General features: G+C 39.4%; 2 protein-coding genes across 5 annotated transcripts in view; one reads left to right on the forward strand and one right to left on the reverse strand.

Annotated features, from left to right (window-relative positions):
- The first annotated feature begins 14,274 nt into the window (after nt 1-14,274).
- On the forward strand, nt 14,275-16,480 carry LOC121065166 (cation channel sperm-associated protein subunit delta-like). The gene is given in 4 exon segments (XM_040547770.1): nt 14,275-14,483; nt 15,100-15,154; nt 15,579-16,200; nt 16,203-16,480. Coding segments are annotated over 4 exon segments (1,164 nt in total).
- Nucleotides 16,481-21,424: 4,944 nt separating this feature from the next.
- Nucleotides 21,425-24,761, reverse strand: part of TRAPPC8 (trafficking protein particle complex subunit 8) — a 49,127-nt gene continuing 45,790 nt past the window's right edge. For all 4 annotated transcript variants that reach the window (XM_040550293.1, XM_040550292.1, XM_040550291.1 and 1 more), the window contains 2 exons: nt 24,303-24,392; nt 21,425-22,469 (listed from right to left, as the gene is read on the reverse strand). In XM_040550293.1, coding sequence (XP_040406227.1) covers nt 22,235-22,469; nt 24,303-24,392 — 325 coding nt within the window. In that variant the 3' untranslated portion in view covers nt 21,425-22,234. The remainder of the gene's footprint in view (nt 22,470-24,302; nt 24,393-24,761) is intronic.

The raw sequence follows: 24,761 nt of genomic DNA on the forward strand, positions 1-24,761 counted from the left end.
AGTGGCTACACACTTGGAAAGGATTCCCTGTCTACAAACCTTTTCTAGAGCTCCAGGAAAGTCTGCCCAAATGCTCAAAGCAGTTCTGCACAACTGCCTCATTTCTCACTATTAAACACCAGAGATCTTGCTTCTCTATGCAGAAAAAGGTTAGAACATATTGCTGCAAAAAAAAAGTAGCATTATCTCTTTCCTGTATGACAAGTTGTAGCAAAAATTAGGGCAGGCACAGTTGCTAGCACTCGCATTTTGCTGGACTTTAGCAGATAGTTTGAAAATATATATTACTCTGCTATATTACTTTGCCCTACAGATCTTGCCTTGTTCCCAGGATGCAAACACCGTGACACCAACCTTAGTCAACAAAAATATTGGACTTGCCGATAATTTCCACAGGATACGGTAATCAAACTAGCTCAGAACCACTTAGCAGCATCACTGTTAAATACTCTTGGCGTAAAGTGCATATCTGAATCCTTCTGGTTGTTAACTGGGCTGCAACCACTTGCTCCAATGCAAAGGCAACGGATACCTCTGTAAGCCACTAGTACCCACAAAGGCTGCATCGCACAGTGCTACACCGTGCCCTTCTTTAAAAGTCTTTCATTTCCTCACAACCAGTGAAAAAGTGAAGCTGACCCGCAGACAAATATCAAAACCAGTAATCTATTTCTGTACGAGAATAAAACTACGCTTCCTGGTATTCAACTTTCTTTTGATTGGAAGCCATCTGAACTGAATTTAGAGTTGCTGTTGACAAAAAGCAAGTTGGAAATTCACAGCTGAGATTTGTTTCATATCTAAGAAACATTTTTTGTTTCAGGTCCAGCTATAACCAGTATATGAGGGGCTGCAGAAATGACAAACAAATCTATGTCCTGTACCTTCACTAATAAGAGCTCAACTTTGCTAACAAGTGCTCAGAGACTCAGAGAAACAATTTTCTAAGCTGCCACAAGCAGCAATATGTTTGAAAACAAAATACTCAAAGCCACTACAAAATGCATAAATTAAATCGGCTTTCCTACCAACCTCAGGAGCATTCAATCCATGCAGTTCAGCCCTCAGCTATCAATTATTTTTTATAGATCATGGGATTTTTAGAGAGTAAGTTCCAGATTTGCATTCTTTGCCTAATGTTTTGAGAGACTAAGAAACAACGTGTTCAGGCTTTTGGCATAAGCTGAATGAATAGCAGCCTCCTTGAAATCAGTATAAGATTTTCCTGTAACTCCCCGAATCCTGGGGCTGGTGGCACAAAGACATCAATGTGGCAGGATGGAAAAAAGCAATCAAAGCTTGGAGAAGACACACAACGTGAAACAGCTGGGTTAAAAGTTCCTCCACTTCCACGCAAGGTGCGGTGGAGGCGACGCCTCCCAGGGCTGGCAGAGCTCCCCCGACACCTGCACGAGGGAGCACCACGGTGCTGCGCTCGGTAAGCGCTCCCCAGAGGGGGGTCCCTCCCGAAGTATTTATCAGTATTTATCACAAGTCCCTCCAAAAAGCCAAACATCAGACAGGCTGCTTGAGCCCAACGCCCGGCATTCGCGGGTTTGCAAAGCTCGAATACGCCAGGAGGAGGAGGAGGAAGAGGAGGAGGAGGAGGAGGAGGGGGATGTACTCACGCACAGCCGCTCCCCACACGATCACCTGAGAGCCCCGGGCGCCGGCTCCCCACACAAGTTCCCCGCAGCCCCTGCAGGCTCCGGGCACCCCCACAGCCCCCCGGCCCCAGCCCCGCTGCCGCCCCCCTGCCGCCGACCTCGGAGCCGGGCTGCGGCGCTGCTGCCGGGCCGGAGGCAGGCCCAGCCCTCCGGGGGGCTCCGCGGGGAGGGGGAGCCGAGCCCGGCCGCCGCACACCGGGCTGGGGCCGGCCAGGTGCCCCCGGGCCCTCCGGGGGATGCTTTGCCCCAAATCCGCCGGGCGCGACTCAGGCAGGACGGAGCTGTGGCCACGCCGATCTCGCTGGAAGAGCAGCGGGAATAAAGCTCGGCGCTGGGGTGAAACAAAGCAAAAATAAAACCAGCCCCCTTATCTTCGCCATAAAAACTGGTATGTTCCCAGCGCTTCGTGAAAGCCCATCCCTCAACATCATCTTCCGCGCACCGAGGGGAAGAGGCAGCCCGTCTGCTGTAACAACCGAGGCAGATCTAAAGAGCACAGGGTTCGGACTTTGATTCCCCGTGTTGAGGACGGGGGCCTGGCTCCCCACCCCGCAAGCCCAAATACTCCACGCTTGGCTGCAGTGGAACCAGGGCTGTTGCACAGCCTCAACAGGGAGCTGGGTCTCCACAAGCACCTGAGCACAAGTACCCTGGGGTCTGGTGGAGACAACCTCTTCTACATTGCCCGGGCTCTATAGGAGATCAAATATGGCAAAACTATGAAAGTAACTATTTTGTTTATAGTTCACATTTGTTCCTGTAAAACTCTGATACTGAAACAGAGGATGATGCCAGTCAAAACCTGATCTCGCCTCTTTATTTTCCCTCCATCAGGATATTAGTATAAATTATATTGATTCATTCTCAAAGCAAGAAGTCACGTAGGCTGTTAATGTTACAAACACAACTATGGGATGGTATACAATTCCCAGATACAAGTGCATCCCCCAGAACACTTAAATCTTTTTTCAAAACTAATACACACCTGGAAACTGCTCTGACTTTGCCAACTCTATCAGCTGGCCACCAAAATATCACCACGCTCTGAACTTCACCTTGCAGATATCCAAGCACTCTCTAGCAGCTGTTCACAGGACACCAGCATGCTAACCAGTTCCTTTCTATGCCTCCACACTTGTTGTTACCAGAGCCTTTCCACATCCCCCAGTCTCCAAGACCACTGCTCCTTAGCTTAGAAACCCTCAGAACTTAAGAGAGCATCTTCCTCAGCCTCTGCAGCTGCAGTGGTCACTACTTGATCAACTTCCACCAACAACTAGATCATCTTCCTGAAACAGCTTGTTGAGAGCAGGAGCACAGGAGCCTTGACTTGACTCTGCTTGGGCTGCTGTGCAACCCTGTGCTTTCTGGTGAAACTGGTCCAGGTGTACAACAGAAGAAGGTAGAGTCTTCTTAACCCTGCTTAATTAATGCTGTGATTTATCATACAGACCCCAAATGGTTATGTTAGTACAACCAGCAAAGGAAGCCAAAGACAGGAGTGTATAGATGGTGTAAGTCAGCTATACGCTGTGGAAGAACATTTGTGGAATGACAGCAAGAAGGGCAGGCAGGCCTCTGACTTTGGATAGCCTTTGCCCTTCACACTCCTCCAAGAGCTGCTCAGAGCAATCTTAAATTTGGTACTTGAGATGTGCTGCTCCGCAACTCAGTTTTGCTCTTTCAGGCACACAGATTTGCTATTTCACAAACAGAGGCTGATGCTGTACCCATTGAAATAACATCTACCACTGGCTTCATTAAATGCAGAATCATTAGGTTACTACACTCTGGTTTGTATCAGGAGCAATTCAATCCAAGTAAATGGTAATTCATGAGAATAAAACAGATGTAAGACTCAAATTAAATGTGTAGCATTCAATGGCTGTTTGCCATTTCTTAATCAGCTTTGCACAGTTTTACCTCTTCAAATGTAATTTGGAGGGACGTATATGTTTTAGGTCATTTCCTTGACAGTAAAATACTTAATATTAGCCTATGTGAGAACAACTCTTTTTACGGCAATGTTGCCAAAATTCTGGGATTGAAATCTAGAGAAAAAGAAGTTAGGTGTTGTTTTTTGTTTCCCACCAAAAAAAAAAAATCCTTTGGGTGGGAGAAGAAGGAGACTATAACTGCTTAGTAAGTTTTAACCAGTTAACAAATCACTGTTATGGAACATAAAACGTATCTTATAATCCACTGCATTGCTTTGAGAGGCATAACAACATATATACTTCTTAAAGACTTTGTAATAGAATTGTCATCATATTTCTACTTTGCAGACCATGAATTTAACACAGACCCAGCACAGTTAACTATCCAGGAGTTGTGTGTCTTGTAGTTCCATTAAATTGAGTGTAACTTTGGCCTCATACTTATCAGTCCAGGTATATTTGTCAGTTTGTCTTTCCCCTTTTTAATTAAGATTTGTTAGCTTTTTCTGTGGGAAGATATCCACACACAAAGCCATTGCTCATCTCTCAAGAGCACTTCACATTTGGCTTTTAAAATCCATGAGAGTGAGGACCCTTTTATTCACTGGTGTTGTAGACACCTGACAAGCAAGCTGGCAGAAACTATTTAAAATATTTTACAGTCAAATCAGATTAATTTTTAATCTATTTATGTTTATGAAATTGGGATGCACTCCACAGTGTTTAAAATGTGGGAAGTGAAAGACAGGCAGTTTCTGTAGCCTCGAGATGTCTCAGTCACTACCTTCAGGGTGGTTCTGGTGGTTGCTGCTGCACTGATGGACAATGAAATTAGAGTTTGGGGATGCTTGCTCTGCACCTGACAAAAACTGGCTCAAGGCCAAAAGCTACTGTGAACTTCAGTCAGCTGAGAATAAAGTCTGCTGCACTCCTCACATTAAATCTCCTCTGGATCTAAAATAACTTCAGAAATAACTTGCTAGAATTTCTGTAACCACATTCTAGACAGATGTGCACAGCTGGAGAGTTATTTTCTGCATAGGAGAAAAAAGAAAAATTGTGATGTGCTCCAAAGAGTCAGGCCATGAACCCACACTAGATCCCTCAGAGTGGCCCATGTCACCAGACAGCTACACCATATTCTGATGGACAGGAGCTGGGTATGCTTGAAGAACAAGACTATATTTATTAATGGTCCTTAGGTAATATGGGACCAAAAATGCCACAGGCAGATCTGGGGGCAGGACTAACCTTGTTTTCCAGTTAGCCATGGATGACCTTAGTTCCTTGTAAAAGAAAGGGTATTTTTCTTGTGTTTGTAGACAATTACTTATGTAACTGACTTTCCCATTGGCATAACTCGAGGTTTTGTTTTCTTGCTGATTTCCACTCATGCAATGTTAATAGGATCAAAGTCTCCCATCCATGTGTTCTGTAGCCTTCAAGAATAAGATGGTATACACCATGAAAAATTTTGTGGTTTAGAGTCTTGTATGATCTTTCTCATTTAGTACATTTACATTTTTCTGATGCTAAAAAGAGCTTTTAAAGAGAAATCAAAACAACGAGAGATATCCACTTTGCTCCTACTGCTAAGCTGTACTGATGTAACTGTCACTTTATTCTCATCATCCACCTCCGTTGGATGCATCGATGTTCAGTGAGGACATTAATGGGACGGTCTTTCATTTACTTGAATGATTTTGCCATAGCTTTCGCCAGCTGAGGATCTGAGGATGTCTGCCAAATGCAAAAAATGATGAGACATCTGGCATCTGAAGTAACGATATTCAGATGTGAATAAGTAGACTGTAATAAATGACAACCCATTACTCAAGACAAAGAAAAAAAAACATACTGAAAACTCTTTCCTTTAAGGCATTTCAATGATCTTAAAGACATGGATCTGAGCTATTAATTCTAGATTTTCCTCCTGTGCCCAAACGACACATATGAAATGAAGGACAGCAGCATCAGGCAAGGATGGGAACAATTCCCCAGGGAATAAATGCTGAATATATTGTTAAATATTTTAGCAACTGCCTAGGTAAATATTTTGAATTATTTAGGTGGCCAATTAAAGGTAGATGACATACAAGCAAACAGAAGCCTACATTGTTATAGAGAAATATACATTCCTTGTGCAGAATAGATGTAGTAAAACCACTTTTCCAGATTAATTGTCAGATTCTGCAAAATTCTGGAATAAAAACAATAGTTGCTGGTCTATTTTTTAGTAAATATAAGTAATTTTGTGGAGTTTTTTTAATTTATTAGGTGGATAAAATTAAAGCTTTCTCTTGATCTCTAACATTAGGTTCTGTAACTTTCAAATTCTTTTTCTAGCAAACTCAAATGACTCAGATAGGTCCCTGACCATACAGTTCCCAGGCCTGAGAATCAGTTTTCTCTGATACCCTTATTGGTTTTGAAATCTGTATGTCATCAAATTTAAGGTACCACCTCCTCTCAGAAGACACTTCTGGGGTTTCAGAAGTCATTACAATTATATGGTGCTACTAGCAAGGGTGTATATTGATTATTTAAATATTCAGTGGTTATTTAAGTTACCAGGCCCTAAATTTCATCCTTCAGATTAAGATTTTTTTTTTTTGACTTGCACATAAGAACACAATATGAAATGAGCCCTATTGGTTCCTTGGACATAAGTGGTTATATGCATCCATAGGCATGTGTTCTTCACACCCAGAAACAAAATTGGCATCATTGCTACAGGCAGACATTCAAAATGTGCTAATGCTAAGCTCAAAATTTATTTGTATACAGAGATGTTATTGTTTAGATGATATAATATAACATTGTTAAAATGGTGGAATTGAAGGACCCATAGGTAATTACTGATCCACTCTGACTATTAAATATCTTTCCCAGTGGAACAAAATATCTTATCACAGAAGAGGTTTTTATGTATTACAATAAATTGTTCAGTGAGTCATTTACCATGAACCATTCAACAGTGCTCATCATTTTTTTCTTGATTGGACTAATATGAAAAGCTGCTGAAATATGCAGTTGAGAAACTGAAGATTTTGGGGTACTACAAATAAATTTAGAAAGATAGATTTTCAAAGCCCTGTTTAAGTATCTAAAGATGAAGCAAGGATCCTGAAAGATTTTTATTTTTATTAAAAAAAAAAAAAAAAAAGGAAAGAAAGAAAGAAAGAAACTGAAGAGAAAGCACTAAGTGCTAGTCACATTGTTTACAAGAAATGGAATATGGGTGCCTACAAAAGGTACTTTTTAAAACAACTCTTCTCTATCAACATGCAGCAACAGCGTTTTGGAAATATGACCGCATTCGGCAATAACTTAAACAACATATCTGAGAAGGGCATTTGTGCAAAAATGGATTATGCCCTCAGAAACACTTTCTGTAGTGGTTTGTAAGGCCAAATATTTTGCCTATATAAAATATTGCAATAAATTTTCTTTGGGCTCTTAGTCAAAATTTTCCCCTGTTATAGCTTAATCTAATAATAAATAATAATAATATTAATAATAAAATAATAATAATAAAAGTTATAGCTTAATCTAATAATGGATTTGTCTATTTTATAATTTATGCTCAAAATATGTTCTATTTTTTGTTTGTTATACTCTGCACTCTACAACAAATGACTTTTCCCCAACAATCTTATGAGTACTATAGCTAATTCTTGAGAGACCCTCTTCTCTTTACGAAGTTGCGCCCCACACACAACATGAAGAAAAACAGCATATGCTAATGAAAGATTTAAAAAACATTTTTATTCTTGGCTTCTTTCTTGTACCTTGACTAGAAAAAGTGTTGATAACATTGCTGTATCATTTAATGCATGGGTTGGAATCCATGAAAAAATAAGGAATTATACCAAAAACGAAGAATTATAACCATAAAATTTTGAAAATATTAGAGAAAGAGAAATAAAATTGCTGGAAGGAGGCGAATGATCACATCTGTACATTACTCCAAATCCTGAATACTTTGCTCATTTTTTATTTAGACAAATCTCACTTGAACTTTTAGAAAATTTGAACCAAAAAATGACTTTGGGATTTTCCACCTTGTTGCTTAAAGAAATATAGCAAATTTCAAATTCATTTTATAGACACAGGGACTCTATCAGTTAGTGGTATCCGGTGCCAAAGACTTATTTTTGCATGCTTCATGCCTAAAAGCAGCATCTTGAAATGAAGACTTTATTCTCCTGAGCCAGAAGACTTCATTTTAAAGAAGAACTTTTTTTTTTATTTATTTTGAAGAAGACTTTATTCTCCTGAGCCAGAAGTCAGTGTCCACTGTGCGGCTGTCAAGTTTGGATCTATTTCTCATTTCAGTGTCTTCGGAAATGCTACATTGGTCAATGCATCTATCATGCAGATACTGTATAAGTAACATCATGCTGAAATATTATCATCATTCCTAGGAAGCCATACCTGACTAAACCCTCCTGACAAGAATAATTAACAAACTTAACTGTGTACTGCAGCATATAAGATTTTTATTAAGAGTTGCTGCACAGCATTCATAATGAGCAGAGCCATATATTTTTTCAGGAGACAGTTCTATTTGGTAGACTGTTCAAACTAGTTAAGATTATTGAGAGTACAGTCATTTACCACCAGACAGTGCAGCAACATAAGCTCTTCTAGCAAGCATGGGGTTCTGGACTGCTGTCCCATCTGCTCCTGAGGATGCTAATGTTGGTGCATTGGTTGGTACAGCTGGCTTGGTGGTCATTTCAATATATGATCAGTGTAAGAGCAGGAGCTTGAGCTCTTATTTCCATACTCTTCTTCCAAAGCTGCTTGACACTGCAGTGCTTCTGCAAAGCTGGCACTTTCCTGTCACTCAGTGTCCTCACTCACACTGAGATACAGAGCACTGACAGCTCAGGCAGAACATTCGCTCAGATAAAGTCTCTTAGTTTTAAACCTTTACGCTGAAATTTATGGATTTTCATTGTAAAGATTCTGTTCAAGACAAAAGAAAACATGCAGCAGTGCTGCTTTTTCAAAGAAAACCTCTCATTTCTGTCAATAATTATCAGCCAAAGTAATGAGGAAGATGGCAGCATAGTGAAGAAAGATTCCATTACATACCTGCCCTTCTACTGTCACCCTAACGCATACATTCTCATTCATCTTGTGTAGCGTAGGCATATAAGCATGCAAAGATCTTCAATGAAAGGAGTTTAAACAATCTGTTTTTAATGGTAAGTTGTCGATACTGAGAAAAAGATATGTCATGGCAATCTTCATCAACATCAAGTTTCACACCCTCAGAAAGGATATTACAGAATACTAAAAATAGGTACAGAGTCTTCAGAAAAGTTACAGCCAGTAGCCAGCTTCATAAAATACTGAACAATACTATAGCAATATCTTGGGCAGAAGAATATATAAATTTTCTGAAGAGTAAGTTCAGCACCCATTCGTTTTCTCTGAACCCTAGCATGTACAGAAGAAACTCTTTACCTGGTACAAAAAAAAAAAAAAAAAGTGACAAACAATAAAATATTCCTTTTTCCCTTGTAACCTTTTAAGGTCCTGTTATGTACAAGTTCTACATATTATTCTAAAAATACAAATATTTCTAAGTGGGATTTCAGTAAGTTAAAGACAAGTTCTGCTGTAATATACAACTATAAAAATAATAAAGAAATATAGTAGTATTTTTTGTGTAGCTGAGAATACAGTTCATTCAGAATGCTTAAGGCTCTTTTGACCTATAGATAACCAGAGAGGGTCTGAAAAGCAGCCAGAAACAGAACATGAACCTCTAAGGCATCTCTCCTCTGCAGTCTGGAGAATAAAACTGCGATCTTTAAGGACAGATGTTAAGATGAAAAATGGTATTAGTTGTGATTCCTGAGCCACATCCCCTGAACTCAAGTGATGCATTCAATCAGTTCTGTCACAACAGGAAAGCGTTCTGGAGTATTCTTTCCTCCTACTCTTTCTCCCGAGCAGTGTTAGAAGTGCTTTGAGCCACCACTGCCCTTTCCCTCCTACAGCAGCTCCCTTTGGTAGCCCATGGCAGCGCAATAGGGAGAGATATAATGTTTTGCCTGTTTGTTTGTTTTTAATTTGTCTTGTGGCTGCAGAGCTTTTTGGTACACTCAGGTCATGTTTTCAAGTGTAAGTATTTATTTTCTTGGTCAGACGTAATTGTTACTTTCTCTGCAACCTCCTCAACATACAAAGATATATTCTGCAGCCTAGGGCATCAAAATACCCAGGGCTCAGGAGACACTTGTTTAAGGACTATCATTAAGTTATTTTCTTCAGTAAGTAAAAATCTAAAGTTATGGTCCTTTTTTTTGAGCAGGATTTCCATTTTCCTGGAGGAAATAGGGTAAGGAACTATGCCACAGTTATCAGGAGGAGAACACCGCATCTATTCTAACTTAAAAAGAGGAAAACCCAAGAGACTAACATTCACAAGCACCAGCTGAATTGATTTATACACTGCTATAGTCCATAAGCAACGTTTTTAAAACATTAATTTTTCACTTTTTCAGCTACTACTAAGGCAATTAGCAGAACTCATTAGCCAAGTGACATTTTACAAATTGGTGATTTACTCTTGTAAACTGATAGAAATGCATAGTAAATAAATCTTGATTTAAATAGGATCAGGAAATCACTCAGTCCTGGAATACATTTAATCAGCATTCATGGTTTCAAAAATAGAAGTGTTAAGAAAATGATTATCCTCTGCACCAGCCTAGTTTTTACTCTCGCTATTTTTTTTTTCTTTTCCATGAAATTATCCAAGGGTAATAAGTTTAAAAAGACAGCAAACATTAAGTGACTGAAATAATGGCAATATGCATACAAAGAAAGGTTGAAGTCCCTTCGGTGGATTTCCACTACTGCAAATATATTTTCCAATACTCAGAAATAATCTCTTACCTCACTGGAGTAACAGTAGAATAAGCAAAAAAGATCCAGGAGTCATTGCTATAGCCACTGCAATTCAGAGACCTGATTTCTGTTATCTGTACTAGATGACACTTCTGCATAGACAGCTCTGCATCACAGTAAACACTGAATTAGAAGAGCTTTAACATTAAGTCTTTTGAGTAAAGTTGGAAGCCTGATTTTATATATTTCATAAATATCTCTGGGAATAATTTGGAAGAGAAATTCCATCCCCATTAATCTGATCATAGCCATGATTTTACCACATATGATTCCATCCTCCTTCGAGCAGTCTCACTGACAGGATGACTGCTGTCAGTAAAGCAGCCATACTTGCATTTTCCAAAAGAAGAATATTAGAAATCTTGATTTTATGGTTTCATCAGTGGAGTGAAAAGGAAATCAGTAAGGAGGCTTTGGTTTATTACTGAGCATCCTCAAAATGTGCAGCTATTTTGACCTTAGGTTTAAACAATGAAAGCCATCCAAAACCAGTATTTTTTATTATCATTTTCATCATACTATTTATAATACAACCTCCCTCAGCAAAGTATAGGTATTTTCCACTCAATCTACTACTTTTACAGAGTGTTCCTTACAACTTAAAACAATTTATTTGACTTGTCTTTATATCTAAAAGAATTTGCTATACATAAATGGCAATGGAAAAGAGAATCCTTTTGGTAACAGCTCAAAACACAAACTGCACTGGGACCCACAAAGGTCGCAGGTATTGAGCATTATTTTCACTGCACAGGAATTCTGTCAATAAGCAAGCACCAAATGTGAAAAATCTTCTGTTTTTATTTTGACACCTTTTGTGTTTGTTCTGGAGCAATACACAATATAAGCAAGTATCAAAGAACAATTACTCTAAACCTCTATATTCTGCTGCTGACCTTAGCAAAAGCCAATTTCAAAAGTGAAATCAAAATGTAGCTGAATATGTTTCAAGAAATGCAATCACGTCCAAATACTAAGAATTTTGCCCAAAGGTCAAGAAATTACACTAATAAACAGGGTTTAGGTATATTTTGATGTAGTTTATCCTGAGGAGAGACATCTAATTTCAGGACTCCCAAGCTACTTAATAAACAAAGCTAGAACAAAAGTTTTTAAACACATGTGAACCAAGGAATACATAAGCCTCATTATGGAAAAGATGATGTTTAAAGGCACAAGTCACTAGAAAATTTGTATCTTGGATTTGACTGACAAGGATTTACTCAAAGTAAATCAGTACTCATTCTCTGTTATCTTTAAGTCTTGAATCCTGACAGTAGGTAACATTTATCTATGACCTACGACACCATGAAGAATGTAGACTATTATTTGGCTCTCTACATAAGGTCTCTGTGGGAGAGAAATAATTCTTCAAAATCTCTCTCTTGATAAATTACTAATTGCTGAATCAAGGATTTTTATTTATTTATTTATTTATTTTTCCTTCTTTCAGCTGAAGCTCTGAACAATATCAAAGTGACGTCAGGAGTTGCAAATACATGCAGAATAGAGAATCCCCTCACCTAGGAAAATAGTTAGAAATTTAGTTAAATAAGAATGTAGGACAGTCCGTGATAGTCAGGCACTGGGCATGGCTGGACATGCACCGTGACCAGCAGCTTGCTTACACCAGACTGATCCCTTTTGGCCTTTTTTCCCCATGTTTGTCTCTCCACAAATCATTGTGATCTCTTTTCTTTTCCCACCTTGGGTTCCCCTCTCCAAATATACTGTCATGAGTTTTGTACAATCCCAAGAGGATCTTTCCCTGCATCCCATAGAGATTTCCACAGCTCTAGGCAGAAACCCCTCTCAGTCTGTCAAGGGATTTGGGGAACCTGCCCCATTATCTCAGTGGGCACCACACACAGACCATTGGGCTGTTGGCTCTCCTTGGACTGCTCTGGGAGAAGCCAAGTCACGGTGCCTCATTTCTCTGGTTAGATTATTGGTCCCGTCATTGGTCCTCTCTGCTCCTCTGTTTATGTGGAGAAGAGTCTTTTATCACATAACCTAACAAATAATACTTTTTCTGAAAAAGAATAAAAGTCATGCCCACCTACTGATGAGACAGAACACATTTAGAAGCAGAAAGCACTAGATGGCAGCAGTGCTTAACTCATATAATTTGGATACAAAAGTAGGAGAGCAGCCACCCACACTCAGCAATACAATGGGGTTTCTATGTGTTTCCCACGGCACCCGAGGCAGGAATTTAAAACTAAAGACATCATAGATAAATCTCACAAAGCAGTTGATAAAATGCCAGTGAATATAGTATGCAATAGCAGAATCGAGAGATTTTCCAACTGCCTGCCAATGTAAGACACGTGTAGTAATATGACACAACATAATAATTTAGTAGTAACTACTGAATGCATTTTTCAATGTCAGAGAAAAAAGAAATAATTGCAAAAATAATTGCAAAACTGGAAAGCTATACAGTGCTCCTAAATTAAACCCTGTATACAGACAGGAAAAAATACAGAGTGCCTAGACTCAAAGAACCCCATGAAATACTGGTACTAGGGCTCCAATTCTTGGGACATGGCCCTCTCTACCCTCCTTCATACTTAGATAAATACCCATTTCCACTCTCTTTACATGCCTGTTTCCACATTCATCATCCTTTTTTTCAATATTTTTGCTTCACCATATTCTCCTGCGATCCCTTTCAAGGCCTTCTCACCTTTCATGTTAACTTGGCCTCATCTGTCTCCAGTTCTTTGCATTTCCCTGTATTTTAAGCTTGCCTTGTGCACCCCGCACTCCCTGACCTACCAGATGCTGCTTTGTGGTTACCCTCTGCTTCTCATGACACCTCCTTATTGTCTTCACCTTTCTTGCCGGGATAGACAGAAGCTTTATTTCAGAATGGTTGTCCTAGTTCTGACCTTGTTTGACAGAAGTACTGCTTGCCCTAAAAGTTTAAAGCTCCCAAGTTTCACTTCTTCTTTATTCCCTTCTGAGATTTATGTCACTTATAGCATCTGTATAATTCTACCTCCCACTTCCGTTTGGTTGGGCAATGCCATCCCTCTTCCCTCTGCCTGCCTACCCTGGCAGCGCCAGCACTACCCTGAAGCTGCTGAAGAGAGGGAGGAAGAAACATGAGAAACTCCACCGTGCCAAGGACTGCCAACATCTATGTAATTAATGGCAACATCTAGTGGTTAATTTGGATAAGTCTTAAACTCCAGATGGTTGATGCAGAGTTGAAATGTCATAAGACCGACTGAAAAAGTGTGAGGCCTGTGGAGCTTTTTACTCAGACAATGATAAAGTCCATGAGGAAACCTTGCGGCTGAAGAAAAAACTCTGTTGAAAGCAGTTCCTCTTCATATCCCCCCCCCCCCCCCCCCCCCCCCCCCCCCACAATCCAGCCAGGCTCTGTCCCTGTCCGGGGTCCCCTGGGAAGCACACCTCTCAGCAGGAGCCGCCTCTGCCACATGCGGCTACTGACAGAGGAACCTCACAGGGAGGGGAGGAGCCAGCTGCCGCCATGTTCTGGGCTCTGTCTCAGCTGCCACCCCAGACCCCACTGCCACTTGTCCCAGCTCTTCAACGCAGCCCTCAGCCCTCCAGGAGCCAGGAAGATGGCATTTTGGCCTTGGTGGGCGCTAGTGGCCAGGCTGTGGCTCTGCTTGTGGGGCAGCAGGGACGCCTTGGATTGCAGCTACTAGCAGCTGATACACGCAATATTTTTTGGCCTCACGGTGACATTGATGAGAAGAACCTACATGAGCTACTACAGTTCCAGCCCCACCATCCTGCAGCACCCCTGTGAAGGGTTTGACTCTAAAGGGCAGCCAAAGGTATCTGCGTACCTAGGGAAGGATGTTTTCATCAGCATGGATGCTTCTGAGAGCAGCCTCTCCCCACTCCCCATCCCAGAAGAACTTAAGGCCAAAGAAGCTGTTGTCAGCACCATCACCTTTGTGCACACAGAGTCATGATGGTGATCAATGGCCAGGTTTACCTGTACTTCGAGAGCCTTGACAGGTGGGTCCCATCAGCAGGAGTCACTTCCCATGTGTTTGAACTCTCAAATGCCCATTGAGGCTACTTGGGGGCAGACTCCCGGTGCAAGGAGCTCAGCTGGACCCTTTTTGCTTACAGCACCAGACGCTCAGTCTCCAACAGTCATATCTTTGTTTCAAAGGACGGGAGTTACACATTTACATCTATCAAGAGCAATATAAGAAAGCAAAGAGTATTGTTTGAGGTCCACAACTTCATCTCCCTTGCCATGACTGGCTTGCTTATCAGCAGAACTGGAGAGGATGAGGCTGGGAAGGTGGTGGCAGGGACCTATTTCAGATACAATGACACCACGAACAGCCACATGTCCAAACACAGTTCTACCATCTTTCACCTGCTGCCCAATGGCACCAGTAAGCTTTGGAGCACGCAGAATCTTGTCCTAAGGGGTTTAATCATTCTCTGGACAACAGATACTTTATCCTCTAACAACTACTTGATGATGGAAGAACTGACTGTCCTGCCTTAAAAGCAGTTTCAAGGCACTGCTTTCCCTGACAGTGGTTTCCTCCTTGTGACTACAGGTGCCTCCCAGATTGTAGTCTTGACCCAGAATGGATGTCCTTATGGCAGCATCAGGCTGGTCACTAGCATGGATGAGAGCATAGATTTGAAGAAAAAAAAAAATATCTTATTTGAAGAAGTGGGATGGTTAACCATACTCAGCCCTGTGACCAGCAATTTGTCTCAGCTGTATGACCAAGAAATGCAAACTCAGCTTGCAGTTAGCAGTCCAGAAATCTCAGCAGTCCTGCACTGTGCAGATACTCACAGGAAACTTCCAGAACAATATCTATTACATTAACATGCATGAAAATGTCTTTGAAAACTATATTTGTGCCCAAGCCTGACAAAAATGTTCATTCACTTGATGACAGTCAGCAATCCCCATGTGCTGGCTTTCAGTGCAAATGTAACAGAAATGGGATTTACATATGATGGAAACATCCAATACTTCTTGCATATAATTCTGGAGCAGCAGAATGTCTCTTCATTTGCATAGGCTGACTTCTATGATGGCATACGTGATGGAGAGATGTCTACTGCCACTGTGGACATCCCTGACAATGTCATTGGCTGTATTGATGTGGCTCCCGTGACTGCGCATATTGCAGTGTCCTGCCCACCTACAAAGCATATCAGAATTTTTAAAAATGTAGCAGCATGCAGAAAAGGCTTCATTCAGGAAAGGACGCTGAGAAATAATTTCAGTTATACAATCAGCCATAATATACATGACCCACAGTTTCTCGCTGGAGAAAATACACAACAGGACACTCTACAGATCAAAGCTAACTTTACAAATCTGGGATGTCCTCTCCGTCCTCTCCTGATATATTGCAAAAATCCTCAGGTGCCAGTTCTTGAGTTATGGGAAGATAATAAATATCAGAAGCATGTCTCTGCTGACTTTATGTTTGAAATACATGGAATGCGTAACTGTGATTATCTTTTGACTGCATATGATGCCAAGTGCTTCTCTCTACCTCAGAATTGGACTTCTTTGCTGAAAGAACAGGAGTTGCCAGATCCACATACTGCATGGACCAAAAGTAACTATATGAGCTGTAAGAATAGGAGTGAATCTGAGTTAAAGTGGCCTTCCATCAAGCATCCGATTCTTCATAAAGAGAAAATAAGATCATTTTCCCTTCATATAACGGTCTATACATCTTTAAAGCCAGTGTAGTGGATACATTTTACAGTTATTGTGATTTACCTGTAACCTTCTCAGTATATATGCATGGTGCTTTTCCCATGAGCCATCTAAGCTTTTGGACAGCACTGTCAGGCATTCTGAATTTATTTTTGATTTTGACAAGATATTCCCCACCTTATTTATCGCTAAAAACTGAATGCCAAAAAAAATGCCAAGAGTCAAAGTGCTTTGACTGCAATTTTTGAAAGTCTCTGGGAGATCTAATTGCAGAAGTTCTTTTGTTTGGGAAAGTTTTCTTGTTATTACAAAGATCTGATAGGGAAACTAGTCCAATGTCCTTTTCCTAATTAGAAAGTTAAACTTTTTTGGAAGTTGTAAAAAAAGAGTTCATTTCACAATGGTTTTAACTTGTTAACCAGCTTTCCCCATTTTTTTCCCCTAATTTATCATTCTAAACTTGTCACAGACCCTGTGTGGTTAGAGACAGCATATATATATATATTTTTTCCCCAATACAAGCATATGATTTCAGAAACATGACAGTGTTTAAATTTAATTTTAGGAAATAACTTTTAAATCAAGTGGACTGGAGAGAATTTCTTATTAGTAAGAATGAAGGCTGTGTGACTAAGCCCAATTCTATCCAAATTTCCAAATTTGAAGTTGTAAACAACTCGCACAAAGAGTGCAGCTTTTCACTCATGCTGAGTAGCAGAACATTATCTGTCTAATAACTGTACTGTGAAAGACCAACATTCTCCAGAATTTCTAAATCCATTACATAGATGGACTTGTGTATTTAAAGTAAATTGGTAGACATTTTCCTGGTAATACACTAATAGTCTGCACTCAATACCACTATAGTAAAAAAAAAATAAAAAAAATTAGTTTGTATATAGATTAGACGACAATTATTACTGTGAATCCTGTGAATTTGCAGTATATGCCTTACTTTTTGGTATTTATTGGTAGTTAAAGCCTTACTCTATTATACTGAATGTTTGAACAAGATTTAAAAAATGCAGTTTAAGACAGAGACATTATAGATGTGTTTCCATCAAAGTAATTTAGATTTTAATTTAAAGCTAAGATTCTTTTTCTTGTTCTGACGTATAAGAGTTTAGTTAAAAAGTTAAGATGAGTTAAAAAGTTAAGATGAGGCAACCAGTTCTGAAACCCCATGCCTATATAAATAGACTTCCCCCCCCCCCCCCCCCCCCCACGAATGCAGTACACAATTTCAGGGAAATACCATATTTTGTGCAATTTCTACTATTTCTGAGAAGGTAGATGGGAACTTCTGGCTGACAGCAGAAAAGGCACAAGGCATTGCTATAACATCAGTCACCTCCTACAATAGTAAGAAAAATCAAGGAAATCTCCCTTCAGTTAAATATTATAACTGAAGCACAGAACCGAGCCCTTTTGCAAAGTTCTATAAGAGATTCCGGACATTCCTTCCGCTATACTAGCAGCCAATCTAGTTGCGTATGAGTCATTAAAGCAGTCTTTGCTTGCTCACAAAATAGCTGAAGGTTCCATCTTTCAGTAACCACCAACTGCAATGACTCCAGAATTTGTGGCTGACAGGCTGAACAACAAATTAAACAGAGCTTCAATATGAAATACAGACTTTAAATTTCTTCATTTTTTTTCTCTTTAAGAACGAGCACTGCATGTTTTCTCCTTCAGCTTGCCCTGTGCTGCTCAGTTTCTTCATTTTTATCTGGTTTTAAACCGTGTGATCCCTTCCTTCTCCTTTCCAAAGTTTCTCTCAAAGCTGCCCCTTCCTTTTCAATCCTGCTGTGCTTGCACACTTTCACAAGTTTTGCCTGAGTGACAGAAGTCACCTTGTACTATCTCTTTGGTAATCACTGCCTACAGGCACCACCTGAATAGCATTCACATTTTTCATTACCATGAAGTCCTCAGTTTTCACTTTGCAACTGTCCTTTCTTCCTTCTTCCCCTCCCAATAGCTGAGTTTCCTACTGCTTGTTCATGACTTTAACCATTTCTGTTCTCTGCCTACCTTCCCCTCCCTCCCCATTCAAGGACTGCACGCTTTCTACATTCCCTTTAACTCACAGCATGCAGTTTACCTGCTTTCTCTTCCAACATTCTTAAGCATCTTGACAAGCTATTCAGAGATGTGACAGTTCAATACAAGAGAACTAGATACTGCCCCAGTTAACCATACTAATGAATGTATGCAAGTTTTGTAAGCAAATTATAGAATACACATCAGCCAGCTACAACTTGTATATTAAAACAAAACAATTATTTTCACTGCTTTACAGGAGAGGTAGGAACACAGATCAGGCTGCCTGAATTAGTAGGAAAAGTGAAGAGCACAAATAATTTATCTGCGATACTATGAGTGCCATTTATTCATATACACAATGGATTCAAATATTGGAATCCCCTCTCAAGCTTAAGGAAGTAATATAAAGCATAAAAGCCACCAACTGCATGGCCTTGTTTTCCCTCCATTCTAAAATCATGCTTTCAGAAGTGTTATGTGCTTTATATGTCATATTCAGGGCCTATTGAAGACATCAGCAAACTGTATTTTTCCAGATATGCATTGCACAAAATTGTAACCTGCCAATGCAGCATTTCAACAAATCTTGGCAAAACTACCTGAATTCTCACGTCACTTGCTTCCTCATACCATAGGATGCAGAAGCACATGCTTGTAAATATGAAATAGATGCCACAACTCACCCACCTTGTTCCAGGACCATGCTAGTTGGTGATGCAGCTCAAATAAAAATCCTAATTTTTAAGTACTCTAAGGTGTGGAACTACTTCTGTGTTTCACTTGACGCAAATCGAATTTACTCGCAAATTCTCTATCATGCAAAATGAAACTGGACATTTTACTAAATTCAGAGATTTTGATCTCCACTGTGGCCAGCTTTACACATTAGAAGGGCAACAAAGCTGGTGAGGGGTCTGGAGAACAACAAGTCTTAAGAGGAGCAGCTGAGGGAGCTGGGGTTTAGCCCAGAGAAGAGGAGGCTCAGGGGTGACTTTATCACTCTCTACAGGTACCTTAAAGGAGGCTGTAGCAAGGTGGGGTTGGTCTATTCTCCCACATGCCCGGTGATAGGACAAGGGGGAAGTTGTGCCAGGGGAGGTTTAAGTTGGATATTAGAAAGAACTTCTTTATGGAAAGGGTTGTTAGGCATTGGAATGGAGAATGGACTGCCCAGGGAAGTGGTTGAGCCACCATCCCTGGAGGTCTTGAAAAGACGTTTAGATGTAGAGCTTAGTGATAGGGTTTAGTGGAGGACTTGGTAGTGTTAGGTCAGAGGTTGGACTCGGTGATCTTGGAGGTCTCTTCCAACCTAAATGATTTTGTGATCCTGTGATAATCTACACAACTGACAATGCAGCATGAAGGAACTGATGTTGATTTGGAAATAAAGCACTTTGGCTTATGGTTTAACATTTACAAGTCATTCCTCAGACATATCATAGCAGTCTTTTCTAACATCATACTAAGCTTTAAAAAGTTAAACTCAAATACTGCTCTTCCATTGTTGTCTTAGAATAGGACAAGTTGAAAATCTCAGTATTTTTTTTAACAAGCATGCTGGGGAAGAGAACAAAAGGGAGATTTCACTGAAGGGTGAAGAGAAAGTAAATAGTTTGTTGTTTCTTTTTTTTAAAGCTACATGATATTATATCTATAGTATAATCAAAGTCTGGTTTATTTATAGGGTTGAAACAGCTTAGACTGCTGAGCTTTGCTTAGTTGAGAACTTTGGGGAAGAGTTGGTCCGCACAGAAAGAAATCTCGTGTCTACATAAACAGACTTAGAAAAGCATCTCATAAGTATATGCTGAAGAGGCTGTTAATTTTACCCATGCTGAATAAAACATTACTCCAGCTCCTTTAGCCTCCTGCCACATCAGTATCTCACCCTACTACTCCTATAAGCATTGAGAAACATGAAGGGTTGAACTATATACGGTAGTTCCTTCAAGCCAAGCTACATAATCTTATCAGTGTTTTTGTTTTAAAAAAACTAGATATACACCAATAGAAACATCAAGGACTGGTTTACTTAATCTAAAAGTTAGGATCACTGACAAAAACTACACAAGGCAGCAGTTAATTAAGCCAGCAGGAAGGCTACTCTTTACAACAGTGAAACTTCCAAATCACGAGATATTTCTTAGCAGCTTCTTCTGACAGGCTGAAAGTTGGTAAAATTATGACTCATATGTCACAAAACTCATGTGGAAACATCCTCTGTCTGATTAATGTGACTTCTGCCACTCAGGTATTCAAAGAAGTGCTGAAAACACATCAGATATGACTTACAACTTAGTGGCCTACAGCATGATAGCTGACTGGCATAAATGATGTTTTCTTTCCTAAAAAGAGTGCCAAGACAGAGCACTCATGACATAGTATAAGGCTACAATGCAGTGCCAAGAAAAATTTAGGAAGTGTAGCCTTCAAATCTGCCCGATAGCAGAAAAGAACTCCATCCCAGAAGCAGCACATTTGTTATGTAATATTCAACCACTCTGTTGATAAATCAGCACAGCCCACAGTCATTAAGTATGACTACGAAAGGCCACGTGCTGTGAATAAATTCAAAGACTTTTCAGGAATTTAAGTCCTGGAAACAGTAGTGCTGATAAAAGGTGTCAAAAAAAAAAAAAGCTTCTGAATGCAGATTGACTGTTTCATAAGTCAGTGCTGTCCTGTGATGGAATTTCCTTCAGCCACATGATACAGCAGACAGACAGAAGTCTTGGGTTTCCTTACGTACTTCAGTTTTTCCTTGTTCACAGGTACTCCATCATAAACCACATCTCCTAACTCTACACTGGTTTTGCTGCACTTGATTACTTCACAGCCTTCTCTATGTTCAGCAGCTACTACTCAAATTAAAAATCCGCACCACACATTAACTGATATTCCCCATATAGCTGAATTCTGAGACTTGCTCACAGAAATACCATTTGAGAACTCAAAAGGCAACTACAGCAACCTCTGCAATTTTCCATGTATACCACCACTACCACGACAAGATGGAAACTTCAGAGCAAAAAGGACTAGAATGAACATATTCTAGTGTACACAACTGAATTTATATACAAAATCAGCACTAGTAGGTTGCCAAAGCTGTATACAAAGGAAGGAAAAAATTTAAAGGCAGCAGTCCATACAGTGAATATGGTGTATGTTTTATTCTATTTACAGTACATTTGTTATAAATATAATACATTTCTTGAAAATCTTGAGTAGATTTTTTTTTTAAAACAGATCAATTGTTATAGTTACATAATAAAGCAAGTGACAATTTAAATGACAATCTCATGGTTGTGAAATAGTGCATTCTGTGCTGAGATGAATGAGAAAAAATACTCAAACTGGTTGAAGAAATTATTTTTGAAACACCATAGGTGGGGCTTGTATGTAAACCTTGGAAGGTCATCAGCTTTCATAAACATGAAAACTCAAAACAAAGTTTTATACTAAAGAACTCAGGAACAGATTGGAGATACCCTATTGAACTTCACAGTAAGGTTGGGATTTATCATGACTAATGGCTTTAGACAGGAAAAAGCCAGTGATGGCTTCTTCCTGAACCATATCCTAATACAGCCACAAATATTAAACACACCATGCTGGAAGTTGGAACAGCAGTCAAGCTGCGTTTTTGACAGGGCATAGGACATACAAATATGTTCAGATTTGGAGTTAAAGATTATTTTGTGTTATGAACATCTTAATTACCGGAGAAGAAATACATTATAAAAGGATAAACGAATTTTCAGTCCAACGTGCGTTGCATCGAGAAACAAACTGACAAGTAGTCGGAATATTTTGCTATCCTCTTTCCTACACAATTTCTAGTAACAAGTTAGATGTTTGAGGTGCTATTTCAAAAAACTGCAGCAAAATGTCAACCAGCAATATAAGAAAAGAATCCCATTTATTTTTGTCTTTTAGTATGATTTTTCAGAAAGTGGTCAGATATTATTAATAATAATCAGTGCAGGCATGGAGTTCTGCTGACTCGTTTCAAACAAAGTAACTTGGTCCGCTAGCTTGGCAAATACTCTGGGGGTTCCAAGATTATAGACACCTGTATGAACAAAGCAAGCTTTTAGCTGCAAGCTATAGACTTCCTGGCTTTTCAGTTGAAGCTTGTACTGTGTTTGCCCAAGCCACGTAAAAGATCCATGGATTTCTAGTGCTTCTGGGCTGAAAAAGAAGGTAAGAGAAGTTATTTCTCTGTATTTGAAATACTAGCAATTTACATGAACCCCTCAATTTGAAGTTTTCCCAAAACTTCAGAATGCACTGTGTGTTCATAATCAGCCCCTTACAAAGATGCTTGTTCTGAATATGCTTTCTGAAAACTAACCAAAAGCCAGGAATTGGAAAACTAAGTTCCTACTCTGGCAGTCTTCAGATGCTAGAGTGCCAACTGTCAGTCTTCTCTGGAGTCTTAGAAGTTGCTGGGTCTTTTTCATTGCTTGCCTTTTAAATCGCTGCCTTCCCCAAATACATTGTGCTTTGTTGTTTCATCCCCCCCACCTTATCATTAAGAGATTACCATTTTCCTAGCAAGACAAGCCTAGATTTTGAAAGACAACAGCAATCAAAGATATAGACAGAAGCGTGCTTAACATTTAACCAAGATGCTAAACATAGTTTCAACAAAGCATCATGTTTATATCCTCTTTCCCAGCATGCATAACATGAGGCAGAGAACCTAAGGTCACCTTAGGGATCTGTAAAGATACTCATTGTCCACTCATCAGGTCCATTTAACTGAGTCCTCTTTACTTCTTACCAAATACTTTTTACTATTCTGTGACTCTCACAAACTTTTATAACTACTCTTCCTTTGGATCATATGGATCAGTACAGGCTTGAGTTCAGTACAGACTTGATCAGTACAGACTTTAAAAGGTTTGAATATATTTTTAATATATTCTGGATATATTCTTAATATATTACGTTCTTAATATATTGTACACCACACAAACTTTATACATCTATTTGTAACTATAAATTGCAGTGTACTCCCAGCTTTTATAGAACCATGACATAACAATAGACTAGATACAGATTGTCAGGATTTAAAATTACTGCATAAGGCATTTTTAAGGCCTGTCCCATGAACCAGAGACAGATCGTGTCATGTCAACAGAAATAGTTGTGTATTAGGCTCTGGGTCTTTAATTTCTTGTTTACCACCTAGACAGCCTGTTGGCAACATGCAAGCGTTCCCCATAAACAAGTCCTCGATGTGTCTCAATCTGTCATGTCATCTCCCTCCTCTCCTGTCCCCCCAGATCATTCAGATCGGGAATCCCACAAGTTAATTTTGTGGTAAATCAGGTAGCTTTGTATCTAGGATTAGGGTTCACGTGAATTTTACATGAGTTAAACTGCCTTGTTTTAACAGAAATGAAAATTAGCAGTACCTCATGATAGTGAATTCCATCTATCCCACAGAAATATCTGTAAAACTTTTAGAAACAATTCACAAAATGGTGTATGTGGTAGTATTTTCACAGTACTCCAATTCTAGGTCAAAAGCCAGTCATAAGAATAAGCTGGTAAAATACTAGGGGAAAATCTTAGAACCTTAGGTATTTTTATGACCTTTTATACTAAATCACATTACAGCAGGAAGTATTCAAGTTTATACCTCAAAAGTTGTTTTCTACAAATTACTTGATACTTTAAAAATGAAAAAAGCAACATGTTTAGTAATAGAAGTTTGCTAAAGCTGGTATTCTGCAAGTTCAAAAATGTTTCCACTTTTTTTCAGAAAAGGTCTGCAAAGTTTAACTACTTAAACTGGAGTTCAAGGTCTTCTCTTAGATATAGCCAGAAGCAAAACAAAAATTGAGAAGTGACTGAAGACTCCCATTTGACTGTATGAAGCCTTGATCACCTTGCATTCTTTCATTGAAGCCACTATTATAAAGATCTTATTCTAGATACTCTGTGCAGTTAAACTGCAAAACTTCCTAAAACTAGGAAGCAGTCTCAGGAAATGTTTTAACATACATGCATTACCTTGTTGTTTTATGCCGCAAATCAATCATCACATCTACAACAGCCTGGGAACAATTGGAAAGCAGGAGAGTGACAGGTACCAGACAGAGGCTGCAAAGAGAAATAGTTCCACAGCAATGAAAAAAGTGTAATTAAAGACTATTGAGAATAAGACTTAAGTAATCAAAAGAAATTTCAGGTCATGCAAGATTAACATGTAGTCATCTATTATAGAAGTGTGAGACAGTGTACATAATACACCCACTTAGTGTCAGTAACTCTAGTCCATGTAAAAAACTACTGAGCCAATTAAGCCAATGCTGAAGTTACTACCTTCCTTCGTTCAGCTGAGGAAAATTAGCAGAAGCATAAACCACCACCTTAGTTCATTAGAAATAGCCATTGAAATAGCTCTATTCACACAAGAAGTGACTTGTGTCACTGGAACTCCTTGCCATTGCTTAACAGTTTAAATATTCT

This window comes from Cygnus olor, chromosome 2 (genome assembly GCF_009769625.2).
Source record: "Cygnus olor isolate bCygOlo1 chromosome 2, bCygOlo1.pri.v2, whole genome shotgun sequence".
NCBI lineage: Eukaryota > Metazoa > Chordata > Aves > Anseriformes > Anatidae > Cygnus > Cygnus olor.